The sequence below is a fragment of the Egretta garzetta genome, unplaced genomic scaffold (genome assembly GCF_000687185.1).
Source record: "Egretta garzetta isolate BGI_Z169 unplaced genomic scaffold, ASM68718v1 scaffold187, whole genome shotgun sequence".
Classification (NCBI taxonomy): domain Eukaryota; kingdom Metazoa; phylum Chordata; class Aves; order Pelecaniformes; family Ardeidae; genus Egretta; species Egretta garzetta.
In genome coordinates, this window is record NW_009260342.1 from 1154743 (window position 1) to 1168918 (window position 14176).

General features: G+C 54.8%; 1 protein-coding gene across 1 annotated transcript in view; it reads right to left on the reverse strand.

The window, feature by feature from the left end:
* ASTN1 (astrotactin 1) overlaps window positions 1–14176 on the reverse strand; it is a 35973-nt gene that overhangs the window by 16297 nt on the left and 5500 nt on the right. The window contains exons 4-13 of the mRNA XM_009642689.2: window positions 13777–13884; window positions 12549–12698; window positions 12006–12173; window positions 11728–11812; window positions 4088–4162; window positions 3479–3616; window positions 2952–3102; window positions 2073–2239; window positions 1682–1876; window positions 1237–1364 (exon numbers count right to left, since the gene is read on the reverse strand). Of these exons, the coding sequence (XP_009640984.1) occupies window positions 1237–1364; window positions 1682–1876; window positions 2073–2239; window positions 2952–3102; window positions 3479–3616; window positions 4088–4162; window positions 11728–11812; window positions 12006–12173; window positions 12549–12698; window positions 13777–13884 (1365 nt within the window). The remainder of the gene's footprint in view (window positions 1–1236; window positions 1365–1681; window positions 1877–2072; window positions 2240–2951; window positions 3103–3478; window positions 3617–4087; window positions 4163–11727; window positions 11813–12005; window positions 12174–12548; window positions 12699–13776; window positions 13885–14176) is intronic.

The following is a 14176-nucleotide window of genomic DNA, read 5'->3' on the forward strand; positions in this document are numbered from 1 at the left end:
AGAGAAGAAGGATAAGATCCTTTGCCTTCCAGTGCCTCTCCCTTCGGTGCTGGCTGCTACCAACAGCTTCAAAGCTTTGCTCTTCCCTGCAAAGTGTTTATGCAAAAGCAGCCCTTCCTTACTCAGCAGCTCTGCCTCTCGTGTATTCACAGCAATATCCAGATCTGCTTGCTGACAAGCCGGGAAGATTTTACTTATTTTCTTTTTTTTTTTTTTCCCTTAATCAGCCACAAAGAGCCAGCAGAGCAGTGGGAAATGAATAGGGTAATTTACCGGCTTCTGCCTCCCTGGCGTAATTGCCAGCCGAGTCCCAGTTGCACCAACCCTGCCGTGATGCTAAGGCTGCAGTGGCGGTGCCTTCCTTACATCCATGTAACCACAGCAAGGGCAGCAGAGCCCCACGGGGAGGCAGGTGTCCCCCAGCACCTCCAGGCAGGGCTCAGCATCCCCACAGCTGCAGGATTAACCCGCTGGCCTCCTTCTCCCTGCCTGCATCTGCCTGCATGCACACCTATGCTGCCATGCACCTTGTCAGAACAACCAGCACCCACCGGACCCTGGGTGCAGCCCACAGGTGTTCCCCAAAACCTTCCTAGGAGTTCTACCAGATTAAATGAATGCACAAGGTCTCATATGAGACCACCCTGCAGACATCTTCCAAAACACCTTACTATCCACAGCCCTCATTTAGTAGCTGCCCGGTGTCCTCGGCCATTAGCAACAAGCATCGAGGAAACGAAGGCTTTTTAGGGGTGCTGGCAACTTCGTGGAAGAAAGGTATATCCTTAAAGGTTGTCTAGGAATCCATGACAACCCTATCGCTCATGGCCCACGACCCTCTGGCAAGACAAACCAAAGCATTTTGGTTTGGTTGCAGCAGGTTTTGAATGCTTCGTTACACCAGCAAAGGGTTTCTGGTTTGGAAGTCAAATGAAAGCTATTCGGAAAACTATTTTGCCTTGAATAAAAAAAAAAAAATCCGTTTTGCAAATACCCTAAATATCCAATGGACACTTGAGCTTTTACACCACACAATTAATTTACAGCCTGTCCCTCTCTTTTATTTTTAATGCTTTCCTTTTACCACTGCTGCTGCTGCAGGTGAGTGCAGGATGCTAAAGCCAGACTAGATATATCCCACAGTAGATATATCCCCTGGGAGGGTTAGATGCCGAAGTTGGGCACGCCGGCAGCTACCCCACTGGGAGAGGCGTGGGTCTGGCCAGACTCACTCACCGGTGAGGAACTCAGGGTCAGGCGTGGGGTCGGAGAGCTCCTCTTGGCACTGGTTCTCTAGGGGCACTGTGGCCACCACCAGCCCATCCGGCAGCTGCTGCTCCAGGCCCCGGGCAAAGTTGTTCTGCCTGGAAGTTAATTGCAGAGAGGAGGGCAGGGCTGGAGGACAGGGGAACTGCCTGAGATCATCCCCACAAAGCAGTGACCCATCCCAAAAGCCACCCAGCACCAAGCCTTTCCTTTGGGAACAAGTTACAAAGATGTCTACTCTCGAGGGAAAGCTTCAGGTGCACCCTCTAGCCACTCCATCTCCTGAAAAGCTTGGCCAGACACAGATGGACCAGGCAGTCTGCTAAGGTTCAGCTCCAGGCTGCTTCCCATGCCTTCTTCTTGGAGAGGATGGCAAGATCTGACCCTGGGTCACCTCCCCACATCCCCAACTCACCTGAACGTCCCTTTGAGCACCTGCCCCGTGGCCACCTCCTTGGAGTGGTTGTTGTAGCCATAGAAGATCTCCCCAAAGAGTGTCTGGTTCATGGGCAGCTCACGGGGCTCACCGCAGTCCCCCACCTCGGGGCACGACTCTGAGATGAGCTGGCATGACCGCCCGTCCGTGCCCAGCTTGTAGTCCTCGATGCATCTGGGAAGCCAGCAGGGGGTCCACCATCAGCTGCAGCCCCCACCGGTGGGGACCGGGGCCACCAGACCATCCCTTCAGGGACACTGGGAGCAGAGGAGACCCTCCCTCCCAACCCTACAAGCTCGGGGTGGAAGTGACAGGGTACAGCAGCACCTCGGGGGTGTCCCCCTGGCCGCGGCGGTGGTGGGTCACTCACCCGCAGAACATGAGGATGTTGTAGAACAGGGGCTCCTCAGGCAGGGGGACCATCTGCTGCAGGCACAGCTGCTCACAGCCACCGTTGAAACCATCAGAGCAGTCCACACCGACGTGACGGTCGTAGCAACCTGTGCCGTCCTTCATGGGGCTCAGTCCTGTCGGGCACTGGCAGGGGTGGGGGAAGCGAGAGGTGAAGCTCCCGAGGAAGAAATCTGGCCCCGGGGCTGAGGCAGAGAGGAGGGCTCCAGCGCTGCTCTCCATTGGAAATCGCAGCCTGAGCGATGCTCGGGGGCTGTGGACAGATGGCGGCAACACCGCCCACGGCTGCACATATTCCTCCTGCACCGAAGCCTCCTTGCAGCCCTGGGAAGTACAGCCCCCCCAAGCCACCCCCCCAACGAGGTAATATGCTGGCATCGGCCCTGCTTACCAGCACCCAGCTCCAGTGACTGCCAAAGCAATGCTACCTTTCCAAACCCGCTGCCTGCCCCACCCTCACAGCCTTCCCACTCCGATTTCCAGCGCTGGTGGCATCACAGCAGGATGCCTCAGCCCCACAACCCCCTCCATTTCAGGGCACGCACTTCCCCTGCACAGCAAAGCAGCTGCAGTGGTGCCAAGGGACACTCATGAGCAATGTGGGACCTCCTGGAGAGCCAGGAAGCAGATAGGCTCTCGCTCCCTCATGCATGCATGCAGCAAGGGCAGGGATGGCGGAGATGCCAGCCCCAAAACATCTCTTCCCACTGCAAAACTAACCCCAAAATATCTATCCCGAGGCAATGGAAAGGGAGGAAGGATGCATCCCTTCCCCTTCCACCCTCCCCCTCCTTGCTCACACCGAAGGAGATTTGCAGGTTCCCGGGGGCCCACGCACCACGCAGCCCGTCGAGTCCAGCTTGCGGTCTGAGATGCAGCGGAAGTTCTTGCTGCAGCCCCCGTTGTCCCGGGAGCAGTCGCGGACAGGGCCAAAGGAGTCAAGGAGGACCTCCAGGCTGTCGAAGGAGGAGGAGGTCATCAGCTCTTCCCTGTGAGGAGGAGGAGGAGGTGTGTCACTGCTCCGATGAGGCATTGCGAACATGTGCACGACCATAGCTGCTGCGTGGGTGTTTCCAGAGCTCAGGTTTCCCTCGGGCTGACAGCGAACTGAACGGCAGCCAAGCTTTTAGAGGGATGCAGGAGCTACTGAGATGATAAGAGCTACCTCTAAAGGCTCCACTTTGCAGGCACCAAAGAGGGGCAGGTTAATGGACATACTAATCTCCACCTGCAAAATGTGGGGTGGGGGTCCCAGCTCTAATCAACCTCTACATGCTTTGTGTTGGTCCTCTCACTCCAGGGATGCACCACCAGTTTATTTGCTGAAACGCCTCCTAAATGCCCTAGCCCCACCATCACACCTACCTGACTTCCACTGCGTCCTCCATCACTGTCATATCAGTCTTGCACTTGGCCGAGGGGTTGATGGCAAGCTCGGCCGGCGGGATGACAAAGCTCTTGCTTAGCGGCAGCCACATGCCTTCCCCCAGGGTGTAGGTGAACCTGTCAGGGAGAGCAGCAAAGGCTGGCACGGAGGGAAACACTGAGCCCAGAGGGCTGCCTCTGCCCAATACCAAGCCCTTGAACCTCCCCCCTGCCCTGCAGGGATGCCAGCCCAAGCAAAGGCAGATGGGCAGGGTAAAGTGGGGTGGCTCTTCCATATGCACCCAAATGACCCCAAAAAAGCACATGTAAATTTAAAAAAAAACCAACAGACTCTTTTTGGTAGAAATCCTCCTTCAGAGCCTAAACTTCACTCTCATCATGGATGGAGAGGAGGAACTGGCTGCTGGGCATCCAGCAGCCCACATGGCAACTGTGGTAGGACCTTCCCAGCCATGCTTGCATGTCCCCAGGAGGTGGCACAGGACAGCCATGCTCAGCCCTGCCAGCTGGGGGACCAGCCTGCCCCTATGCCCCGAGTCGTATTTTTGAGCCCCAAAATGTGCTGACCAGGTTGCCTTTACTGCTTACCGAAAAATCTTGTCAGATGGCTGCTCGCCCAGCACCAAGTCGAAGCCACGCTGGAAGATGGTGTACGGCCAAGGCCTGGAAGAGAAACCCAGGAGCATCACATGAGCATCAAGCCCCCCCCACCCCTCGCAGCCTGAAATGCTTCCCCGCTTAGCCCCCAGGTCATGTGCAGAAGGGTTCTGGGATAAGCCAGCTCAAACTAAGCCAGGACAAGCCCCACATCTTAATCTTAGATCTTAATTTTGGGGGTTCCTACAACATCAGCTCCTCACCCCAGCCCCAACCTGCCAACAGGTTGGTGGCATATCACATCCTTCATTTTGGGTGCAGCACGCTCCTGCTCCTCCCCCACCTGCCCAGCGTCCATAAGCCTCACACTTCTGCATGCTGGGGTATCACACACCCAGCTCCCATTTTAGGGATTTGCTTCACAGCCATTGAACTGCAAAAAAAAAAAACCCAAAAGCAGCTGGGCCCTCTGCAAGGCTTTTGCAAGGGAGCACATCAGGTCCAGGGCCACAGCTTCACCACCTGCCTTATTCCCCTTGGGCTTCATTGTTTCAGGAGGGGAACTGAGGAAGCCTCAGCCCCCACAGGACTTTGCAAAGGGCTCTGGAAGACAAATGGGAAGTTTGGAGCCAAGTGGGAGGCTGGAGAGCTGATGGCCCCCCATCTCCTTCATCCCTGCAGCCCTAGATAGCACAGGGCAACTTGGTGGCTGGTGGCCTTCAGGGGGACGCCCGTGGCCACGACACCTCGGGCTGTGCATCCCCTGCAGCACGGCCCCTCTGGCAGAGCATCACTTGCAGAGCGAGGCTGAAAAGGCAGAGCAAGAGGAGGCACAGAAACCTGACCATGGTGGGCTTTGAGTCAGGCAACACGAACCTTGCTCCCAAACCCTAAAGCTCCAAATCCCCTTTGCAAGAGCTCAGAGCTGTCGAAAGAAAGAGATTTTCCATCCTGTCACATCGCTGCTGTTAAAATTCAGAGTAAGAACATAGGGTGCTGCCGACAAGCCTGGGGATTTTCTCCAGAGGCAATTACGGCTCTCCTGCACAAGCACTTTAATTTCTAATCTGAAGTTATTTCAGCAAGGACAAAAAAAAAAAAAAAAAAAATCCTGATTGCAGGATTACAGCGCTCTGTCTCATTTCCTCACTGGGATACAATGCCACTTTCCCGTCCGGTCGGCTGGGAGCGGGGGATTACATTCAGCCCGCAGATCGGATTGCCCTGAATGAGGTCAGCTTCAGCCGGAAAGCGATGTGCCCCTTGCATCTCACCGATGCCTTGAATGCTTCACGCTGCCGCCTTCCAGCGCTCCTGCAGATGGGTTTTATTCTTGCTTCTCGGGGGCATGCCGGGCAAGGAACAAAAGCAGAGGCAAGGTATTGTTCCTCATCAACTTGGGTGGAAAAACGGTTGTGAAGAGCCGCTCTTGGCTTGCAGCGGAGCTCAGCCCCAGGGCAGGTGCTGTGGAGGCACGGTGGCTGCCGGACCTCTGCCAGCCAGCACATCTGACAGCCCATGGATGCCGACACGTCTGGGACACACAGCCAGTGGACTTGGACCTGCCTGCAAGATGGAAATCAGCACCCAGGCCAGGTTGCAGTCACCCAGGGTGCAATTTCCAACCCTGGCTAAAATTTGCGTGATGATGACTTTGAGCTGGGGAAGAGGTTTCCATGCTCCAGGAAGGGACCATGTGGCATCTCCCCAGCCTGCCTTACTTTGCCTCTACTTGGGGTCAAAAGAGGCCTGTTAAAAGAAAGGTTCAGCCTTTAGCTATGTGCCTATGTGGCAAAGGACAACCGATGCTGCCAGCACCATTGAGTCTGCAAAGGCGTGGTACCTTCTGTGGGGAAGCCCTGGGATGGTCTCCATACAAGACCTCCAGCTCAACAAGAGGCACTTATCCATCCTCATCTCTGAGGAAGCTCTCCAGGAGCTCTGTGTTGACATTTCCACCCATGCACCCTTGCTGACTTGTGCCTTCTGCTGCAGAGGACAAGGCAAGATCTCCTCCTTCACCTCACCTCCTCTATCACCTCCTTTTGCCCCCTGTGCCTCTGCCACTGTTTCGCCCCCTCCTTTCTCTCCTGTGCACACAAGTGCATGTCTCCACAGCTGTCTCCCTCCCCACTGTCTGTGATCACTGGAGGCACCTTGCTGCTTCTGGTTTTTGTTGCTCTTGGCAGGTATTTCGGTTGCATGGTCTTCACAGCTCACAAAGGAAAGCGGGACAGATCAGAAGCAGCCCTGCGCCTGATCAGGCTGGATTAAATGGGCCAGAAATGACAGCTCTCAGCTCCCTGCAAGCCTTGGCACTCAGGTAGGCATTTGAAACAACAAAACAGGGGATTACCAGGGCAGCTGAGAACCAGTAAACTCCCCACACGCAGTCATCAAGTTCTGATAGCCGAAGTGCTGCCAGTGCATCCCCAGGATGATCTTCAGGTCTCTTTGCTTTTTCCAGCTGGATCATCAGCTACATTTCGCTCCAGATCTGGGCTTGAGTGGAATGTCCCAAAATACTAGCTAAGCCCTCCGGATCTGGTGCTGCTGGTGATGCTCTGACCCATCACAACAGGACCCCAGCCACGCTTAATTCGCAGCCCAAAGGGGACAAAGCCAGACTGACTTCCAGCATTGAGAACTGCGATCCTGCCAGCCCTTGCTCCCTGAAAAGCTCTTCTAGACAGGATGGGTGGGATGAAGACTCAAAGGCCAGTGCCCACAGGATGCGGCCACGATGAGCTAACCCAGAGTAGCTGCTTGAGGGAAGCTGGCAGGGAGGTTGGAGGGGCTGCAGGAGAGGGGCTTTGCAGAGGGCACTGAGAAGTCGCTGCATGTGAGCGTGGCTGAAGTGCCACTGGAGAAGAAGGTGGTCAGCTGTTATGCACTGAAATAGGTGACTTCACCTCTGGTTCCCTGACCCCCTATGCTCCTTGGGGTTTCCACCCAGTGAGCGGCATGAGGACAGTCATGCTGAACCCCGTAACAGCATCAAAGCATCAGCTCCAAGTGCGTGCTGGGAGCAAGTGGTGCAGACAAGGCACTCACCACATCCCTTCATTGGTGGCTCAGGAGCTCAAGCACAAAGTGAATGGACCAGAAGCAACCCCACAGTCCCAGGACCCACTCCCCATGATGCCCAAAGTGGGAACCCATGAAGACCCAACACCACCCTGATGGGGGGCGTGCAGAGGACAGATGTGACACGAACACCAGGCTGCCAACTTCTCCTGCCAGCGGTGCCCATCCCGGCTCCTCCCCGACTTCGCTTTACTTTGCAATGGCTTTGCTCGGGCTTCAGCTGCCAATGCCTCTCCCCTTCCCACCTCCCCACCCCCTGCCATCCCTTCCAAGCAGCTCTTTATTAAAAATGCTAATGCAGGCACTTTCTCCCTGGGCTGCCCGTAAATCTGCGAGGAGAATAGGGCGGGAGGAGGAGGCGGATGGGTGGTTTGGTGAAAGGATCTGAAAGAAAGAGGAGCTTTTTATCTGGCCGTCCTTCAAGCTCGCAAAGCCGAGGCACACAGCAGGGGTTGAAGAGAGGCAGAGGGGAAAAAAAAAAGATAGAAAACGGGGTGGGGGAAAAAGAGAAAAAGAGAAATAAAAGACTTTAGGCAAGAAAAGTGCTGTCCTCGTCACTTCAGCATGTACCGGGCTCCTCTGTGGGTTGGGGAATGGATGGTGGGTGGGGATGGGACGGGAAGAGCAGGTGCACAGCCAGGGCTGGGGTGGCCCCCGCGTGCCAACTGCTAGAAGAGGAGAGAGCACCCGGCCAGACGCATTCGCCAAATTGCCTTAAGCTGGCCTAAAAGCTCCCCATGCCAGGGTGAAGCCCATTACAAGTTGAAAGGGCACGTTGATAAAGACCCCTTAAATGCAGACAGCCTTAAATCTCATTGGGGTGTCTGAAAAGGGCACCCAGGCAAAAACAGCACGCGGGGATGGGAAAGCCACGGGCCATCGCATAACAGATCTAAGGGCTGAGATGAAGAAGTACAAATGGGGGCTGGTTACAGTTTATTAACTAAAGGCAGAATGAGATGATTTGACTTTTGGTCGAGTCATACCACGAAGTAACCACAGGAATTTGGTTTGATGAGCAAAGACGAGGCAGGGTTGATTGGATTGCTGGAAACAAAATCCTACCTGGGAAATGTTAGAGTAAAAGCCGAAAAGCAGCTAATTAACAATGCATATCAAAGTAGGAAGACAGACTGTGAACACACAAACAGCACCAGCCAGTTTTGTTTAAAACAGCTGAAGAGCAGCAGAAAAAAAGCAGCTGATCAAATGTATCTGCTACCCATGATCAAAAAGATCTGATTTTTGAAAAACTGATGAAGATTTAGGGACCGGATGCATTGGGTAAAGGGTGTACCGCAGCAGCATGGATCTCAGCGTGGTACCCAAGATACAGACAACACGCAAAGCCTCGCTGCCATCGCCAATAAAGTTCAAAGATGAGCTCGCCTTCATGAGCAAAATTAGATGCTGAACAGACACCGAGTCAACCCAGAATCACTGTAAATAAAAACAAAACAGCACCAAACCTATCTAAACCACAGGGTTGAAATGAGTTTTCAGATAAAAATGCCACCCTAGGTAAACAAAAGATGTCATAGCCAGACCACGTCGCTCCCAAGCACGCCAAGGAATTTGGCAGAGCCCCCAGGTCCTGCTTTGCTGACCTCCCTGCTGCTAAGAGGCGACATGGCTTCTCTGGGGACTGACCTGCCGCCTGGCTTGTCCTACCCACATTGCTCCAATATTGGAGGGGTTAGGAGCATATTAGACAAACAACAGTCAGAAATGATTCAGGCACACGGTTGATCTCACCTTGGGACAACGGGAGAGAGTAGAGGATTTGCAGACATCTCATTTCAGATGAGCCTATGGGCAACCTTGTCGCTAGAGCTGGGAGTGAGCTGGTGAGCGTAATGAAAGACAGCGTGGCCTGGCAGCTCAACCTCCACCCCAAAAAACATAAATACCAGGTTAAAGTCACAAGTTATTCAGTTAAATGGGCTCTGACAAGATGGTTCTGCTGGACCAAAGAGAGTGGAATGACCCTGTGGAGGCCAACAGTTCACAGAAGACACCTTGGACAGGTAGAAAAGACCTCCACCAACACAAGCCCTTGCAGACAGAGCTGCACCAAGCAGCACCTGGACATCAGGAACAGATCTCGGCACAGAAAAAAAATCCTCATTAAACATCAAGCTGGCCCCAGCATCACGATGATTAGTGTGGACGCGCTTTCAAGAGCCCCTATAAATAGTGGAAGCTGCAGGCAGGGATGGTTGAGTTAAGCGTGGTTTCAGCTGCTGCATTTTTTGAAAGAAAATTCTGACATGTTCAGGGAAGAAATACAAAATTACCCCAGTTTCAAACAGCTTGGGAGAGGAGCTCTCAAAGGGTGGCACTGAAAAAGCCCCAACACTGCAGCGTCGAGAGCCCAGAGGAGGGCAGAAGGACTTTGGCAGCCCTGCCACAGTCTAGGGTTGTGTGGCACCTTGGTGAAAAACAGATCTGCTAGGTTTCTCTGCCCCAAACTGAAGACTATGCTGGAAACACTGTGTGTGACTCATCATAGCCAAATTTGGTATATAAGAAGAGACCCAAGACAACATGTGTCCTGGCCAGGTATAAACCCCGCTGCAGGAGGAAAGGCAGAATTTCAAGCATAAGCATGGAGAAAGCTCCCATGGGGACAGCAGGATGGAGCTGAGCCTGAAAATCAGCCCCAGATGCCCCAGAGGAATGAAGCAGGGCCTGAGCACCTTTCAGGTTGGCGTTGCTGAGACTAAAGCTGGGTCAGGAGCTGTGAACAGGTCCAGAGGGCTACAGGAGTGGATTTATCCTTCCTGCCCTTGGCTTCTCTCCTGCTTGTTACCATTCATATTTTTTCCCAATTTGCCCGTAAAGCAGCTTTTTCTCCCCTCTCCCTTTAGACAACGGAGCAGCTAGATTGGGAAGAAGCTGGAGAAGAGCAATGTGCATGGGATGTAAAGTGTGAAGCTGCAGTCCCATGCCCAGGAGCGACAGAAAAGCAGAGGGGAAGGAAGCAAATGTTTCTCCACCTGTGCTTATCCATTTTTACTACCTGCCTCAAAGGACAAAGTAATTTACCCTCTTGCTTTTTACAAGGTGGTGGGTCCAGCACACTGCTGGTAGCTCTGACCAAGACACTGGCTGGCACCAAAGCCATGGGTGGTTGTGGGTGGCGGTGGGCTCTTTCCAACCCCCTGTGAGACACCCCTAAACCCAGCATACCCCAAAACAAGAAGTCCCTGGCCAGGGGAACGACCATCCCATGAACCAGTCCCCATCACTCTTATTAGATGGGCACAGAGGAGCTGGGGACATCCCTGTCAGACACTTGTCCCCGGGGGATGAACAGGGCAAGGAGCTGTATTTCTGCCTGTATTTTTCCCGTGGTACCTTGTGGTGGTTTGGGGACCCTGACCACGCCACTGAGCACATCCCCAGCACAGGGTCACCTGTGTCATGAGCATTGCCCTGTCCCCAGCCTGGCTCAGGGCACCTACAACAACAGCCACCCTCGTCTCCCACGGCCAGTGCTCCACATTGGGTTTAATTGCTAAATTGCTTTTAAAATGAAAAAAAAACAGAGCGGGGATTGGAGGCAGAGCAGCGGTGCTCTCCCCAGGCCCCAGTTCAAAGGGACGCAGCCGGGGCTGGCTGGCGCGGGCAGCCCCCCCGCAGCTTCTATCCTCTGGCGCAGTGGCACGGCGGGGGTGCCGCCAAGCCCAGACTTTGATTATTTTCTCTTCCCGCTGTGAAGACTAATGACTTCAGAGAGGGCATCCTGCCACGTGCGGGGCCGCCACTGCCACAGACCCAGCTGCAGCACAACAAGACAAGGGGAGGAAAAAGGGGAAAAGGGGGTTGGAAGCACCAGTGCACGTGGGGCCTCTGGTTCTGGGGGTGTCTTGGCTTTCTGCACACTACCTCCAGCCGTCCCTGGAAGTCCCCATCTGCACATCAGAGACCCATGAGTGTTAAGGACCAGATGGAGCATCCCCCGAGGGTCACAGAGATGGGAACATTTGGGTTCCCCCACCAAATTGCTGCCAAAACATCAGAAAAAATTCCCTTTGCACTTCCAGGGGTGTAAAGCTGTGGAGCAGACGGCAACTGCTCTGTTCCCTCAGACCATGGCATTGAAGCATCTAATTTGCCCAATTTTCAATGGGGCGTCCCCATCCCTCAGCCTCCCTCCTCCACCAGGGACCGCAGCCCAGCCACAGCCCCCCCTCCAATGCCTTGCACAGTCAAAATGAAAGCCCCACAAAGCACAGGATGCCAAGGAGAGTGCCCACAAGGGGAAGAGAAGCAGCCTCAATCTCCTCAAGAGGGTGTTCACTCTGAAACCTAATGATGGCCTCTTCGACATCATCTCTGATTATTTCGAAGAATAGAAATCCTCGTCTCCCGCACACCTGCTGCAGAGCCCAGCCATGCACTGACCTTATGATTCACTGAGATGCCTCTAATGCTTTCACCCAAGAGGATTTGCCACAGCCCTACTATGCTGCTGTTGAAGCCCAGCAGCTCATGTGGGCATGGTCCAAGCCTGAGCATGCTGCAGCAGGCGCACTCACCCCTGGTTCGTTCCCCACTCGTTCCGGATGCAGAGGTGCTTATGCACAGGGTCCTTCATGTAACCTTCATAGCAGAGACACTCACCTACGGAGAGAGGCGGGGACATGAGGGACATGGGAGGACAAGGCTTTCCACATGCAGTCCCTGCCAAACCCAGCCTGCAGCCACCTGGGGCACCCAGCAGCTCCATTCTTGCACGTGGAGCAAGGCAAGAAAGCATCTTCCCACCATGGCAGAGGTGAGCTCCCAAACCCACCCCAACCACCTGACCACCTACCAGTCTCAGGGTCGCACTGGTGCTCGCAAGGGTCGAGAAGGCGCCGGGCACAGAGGTCCAGGGCCCAGGGCCCACTGGAATTTTGCTGGGAGAAGAGGACGACCTGTGCCGGGTTCAGCCAGTCGCTGGCATCCAGCTGGCTCCCCTCCAGCAGGATGAACCGGCTCCCTGCCGCCAAGAGGGGAGTCAGAGGCGGCAACCCACTGCTGTCCCCTCCATCCCACGATGGTCCCCTGCATCCCATAATAGATCCCTCCATCCCATGATGGACTCCTCCATCCCCTGCCCATCCCCTCCATTGAGAGACAGTGCCCTCTGTCCCACAACAGCCATTTCTGTCCAGTGTCTGTCCCCTCTGTCCTGCGCCCATCCCCTCCATCCTGTGCCCATCCCCTCTGTCCCACACTTGGTACCCTCCATCCCATGCCTGTCCCCTCTGTTCTGCACCTATCCTGCATCTGTCCTCTCCATCATTCCCTCCTCCCCTCCATTACAGCTCGCAGAGTCGGGCAGGGGGGTTGGGTAGGACTGCGGGGCACTCACCATCAGCAATGAGGTGCTCAGGGACGTGGAGGGTGATCTTGACAACAAGGGGGCAGCTCATGTGGGAGGAGCACACCAGGCTGATGACACAGCTCGTCACGCTGATGAGGGTCAGTGTGGTCTTGTTCACAGGGCTCCGGGGGGAGCCCACTGCAAAAGAAAAAAGCACAGTCAAACCTGAGACCCACAGGACCCAGGAAGGTCTTGGGGTGCATCCAGAGGTTCTCAGGGTGCAGAGACCCTGCCCAGCCCCCTGGAAATCCAGTGTCAATACAACCAGAGTCACTTTGGATTTTCAAGAGCATGAAGCAGCCTTTGCTGTGGCAGCCTCTTTATGCTGCCTGCTGTGGCTGGGGTCTCCCCAAGACCCCGCAGCCCAGGCTCTCCCACACCCCTGCAACGCCGCACACTGAGACATTTGCAGCAGCAGGACTTTAAAGCAGAGAAGAGATATTGAGGAGAAGAAAGGTAAATGCAGTATCCTTTTTTTCCCCCTCCTTCTTCTCGGCACTTCTCTTGGGTTAATTTTGCCATGACAACAGCCTCTCGGATTCCTTTGAAAAAGAGCCAGAGAGCCCTAACTGCTCAAGGCACACAGGTCTTTGACTTTTCATCTCTCAGCTGAAGAAGCTGAGCAGAAAAAGCTGGCTGGGGGCTGAGCTATTCCCTGTGGAGACAAAGCCTGAACTGGCCTCCCAGCACCAAGCATGGGCGCTGGGGGTGAAGGAGATGGCTCCCAGGCCCACAGCTCCCAGAAAAACAAGGCACCGTACAGAGAAGGAGGGAAAACAGACAGAAACTGCCCTCCCCAGGGCAGGAAACCTCCCAATGGGATGGTGCAGGGCAAGACCAAGCCTGTCTCCATCCTCCATTGGACATACAGCTTGTACGTGCCCAGTGCCGGAGCGAACCTGCAGCACCGCTGTGCCACGCAGCAGTACAGGAGCTCACGGGCCAGCCTTTGAAGCATGTTACTCATTAATACACACCAAAGCCCAGCAGAAGCCTCCAGCAAAAATCAGAATATATTTTATCCTCTGCTGAGAAACTCCACCGGAGAGCAGCGACAGCCTGCTGTATGAGCAGGGATCGGCACCTACCCACGGCAGCCTGGATCACACCAGGGTTTCCATCTTTTGCCAATGGAAAGTCTGCAAATCCAGAGAGGTGATGGCAAACAAGGCAATAAGGGCCACGGCTCGCCACTTGCCTCTGCACCTGCACCCACCTCGGCTGCGCCTCCGGCTCCGTGAGGGGTCCGTGTAGAAAGTCAGCTGGGGATCAGTGTCCGCCTCCGTCCCTGAGTCCCCCTCGGGGTTGAGAAATGCCGAGCCAGCTGCAGGAGACACCAGGCATGGTCACAGTGGGGCCAGCACCACACCACCCCAAGCAGCCATGTCCTACATCACCCCTTCAGGGCGAGCCTTGCCTTGAAGACCAGGAGCCACATCTGCCAGGTGCAACAGGGACAGCATTTTCTCCCCTTCCCACCACACACAGTCACGGCCCCTGCCATGGCTCCCATTACCTTACAACTTTTCCCCATGGCCATGCCACTATCATAAAATATTTACCATGGCCAACACCCTCTGCATCTTTGCAACCAACCCCCCAACATCATTTGCAAC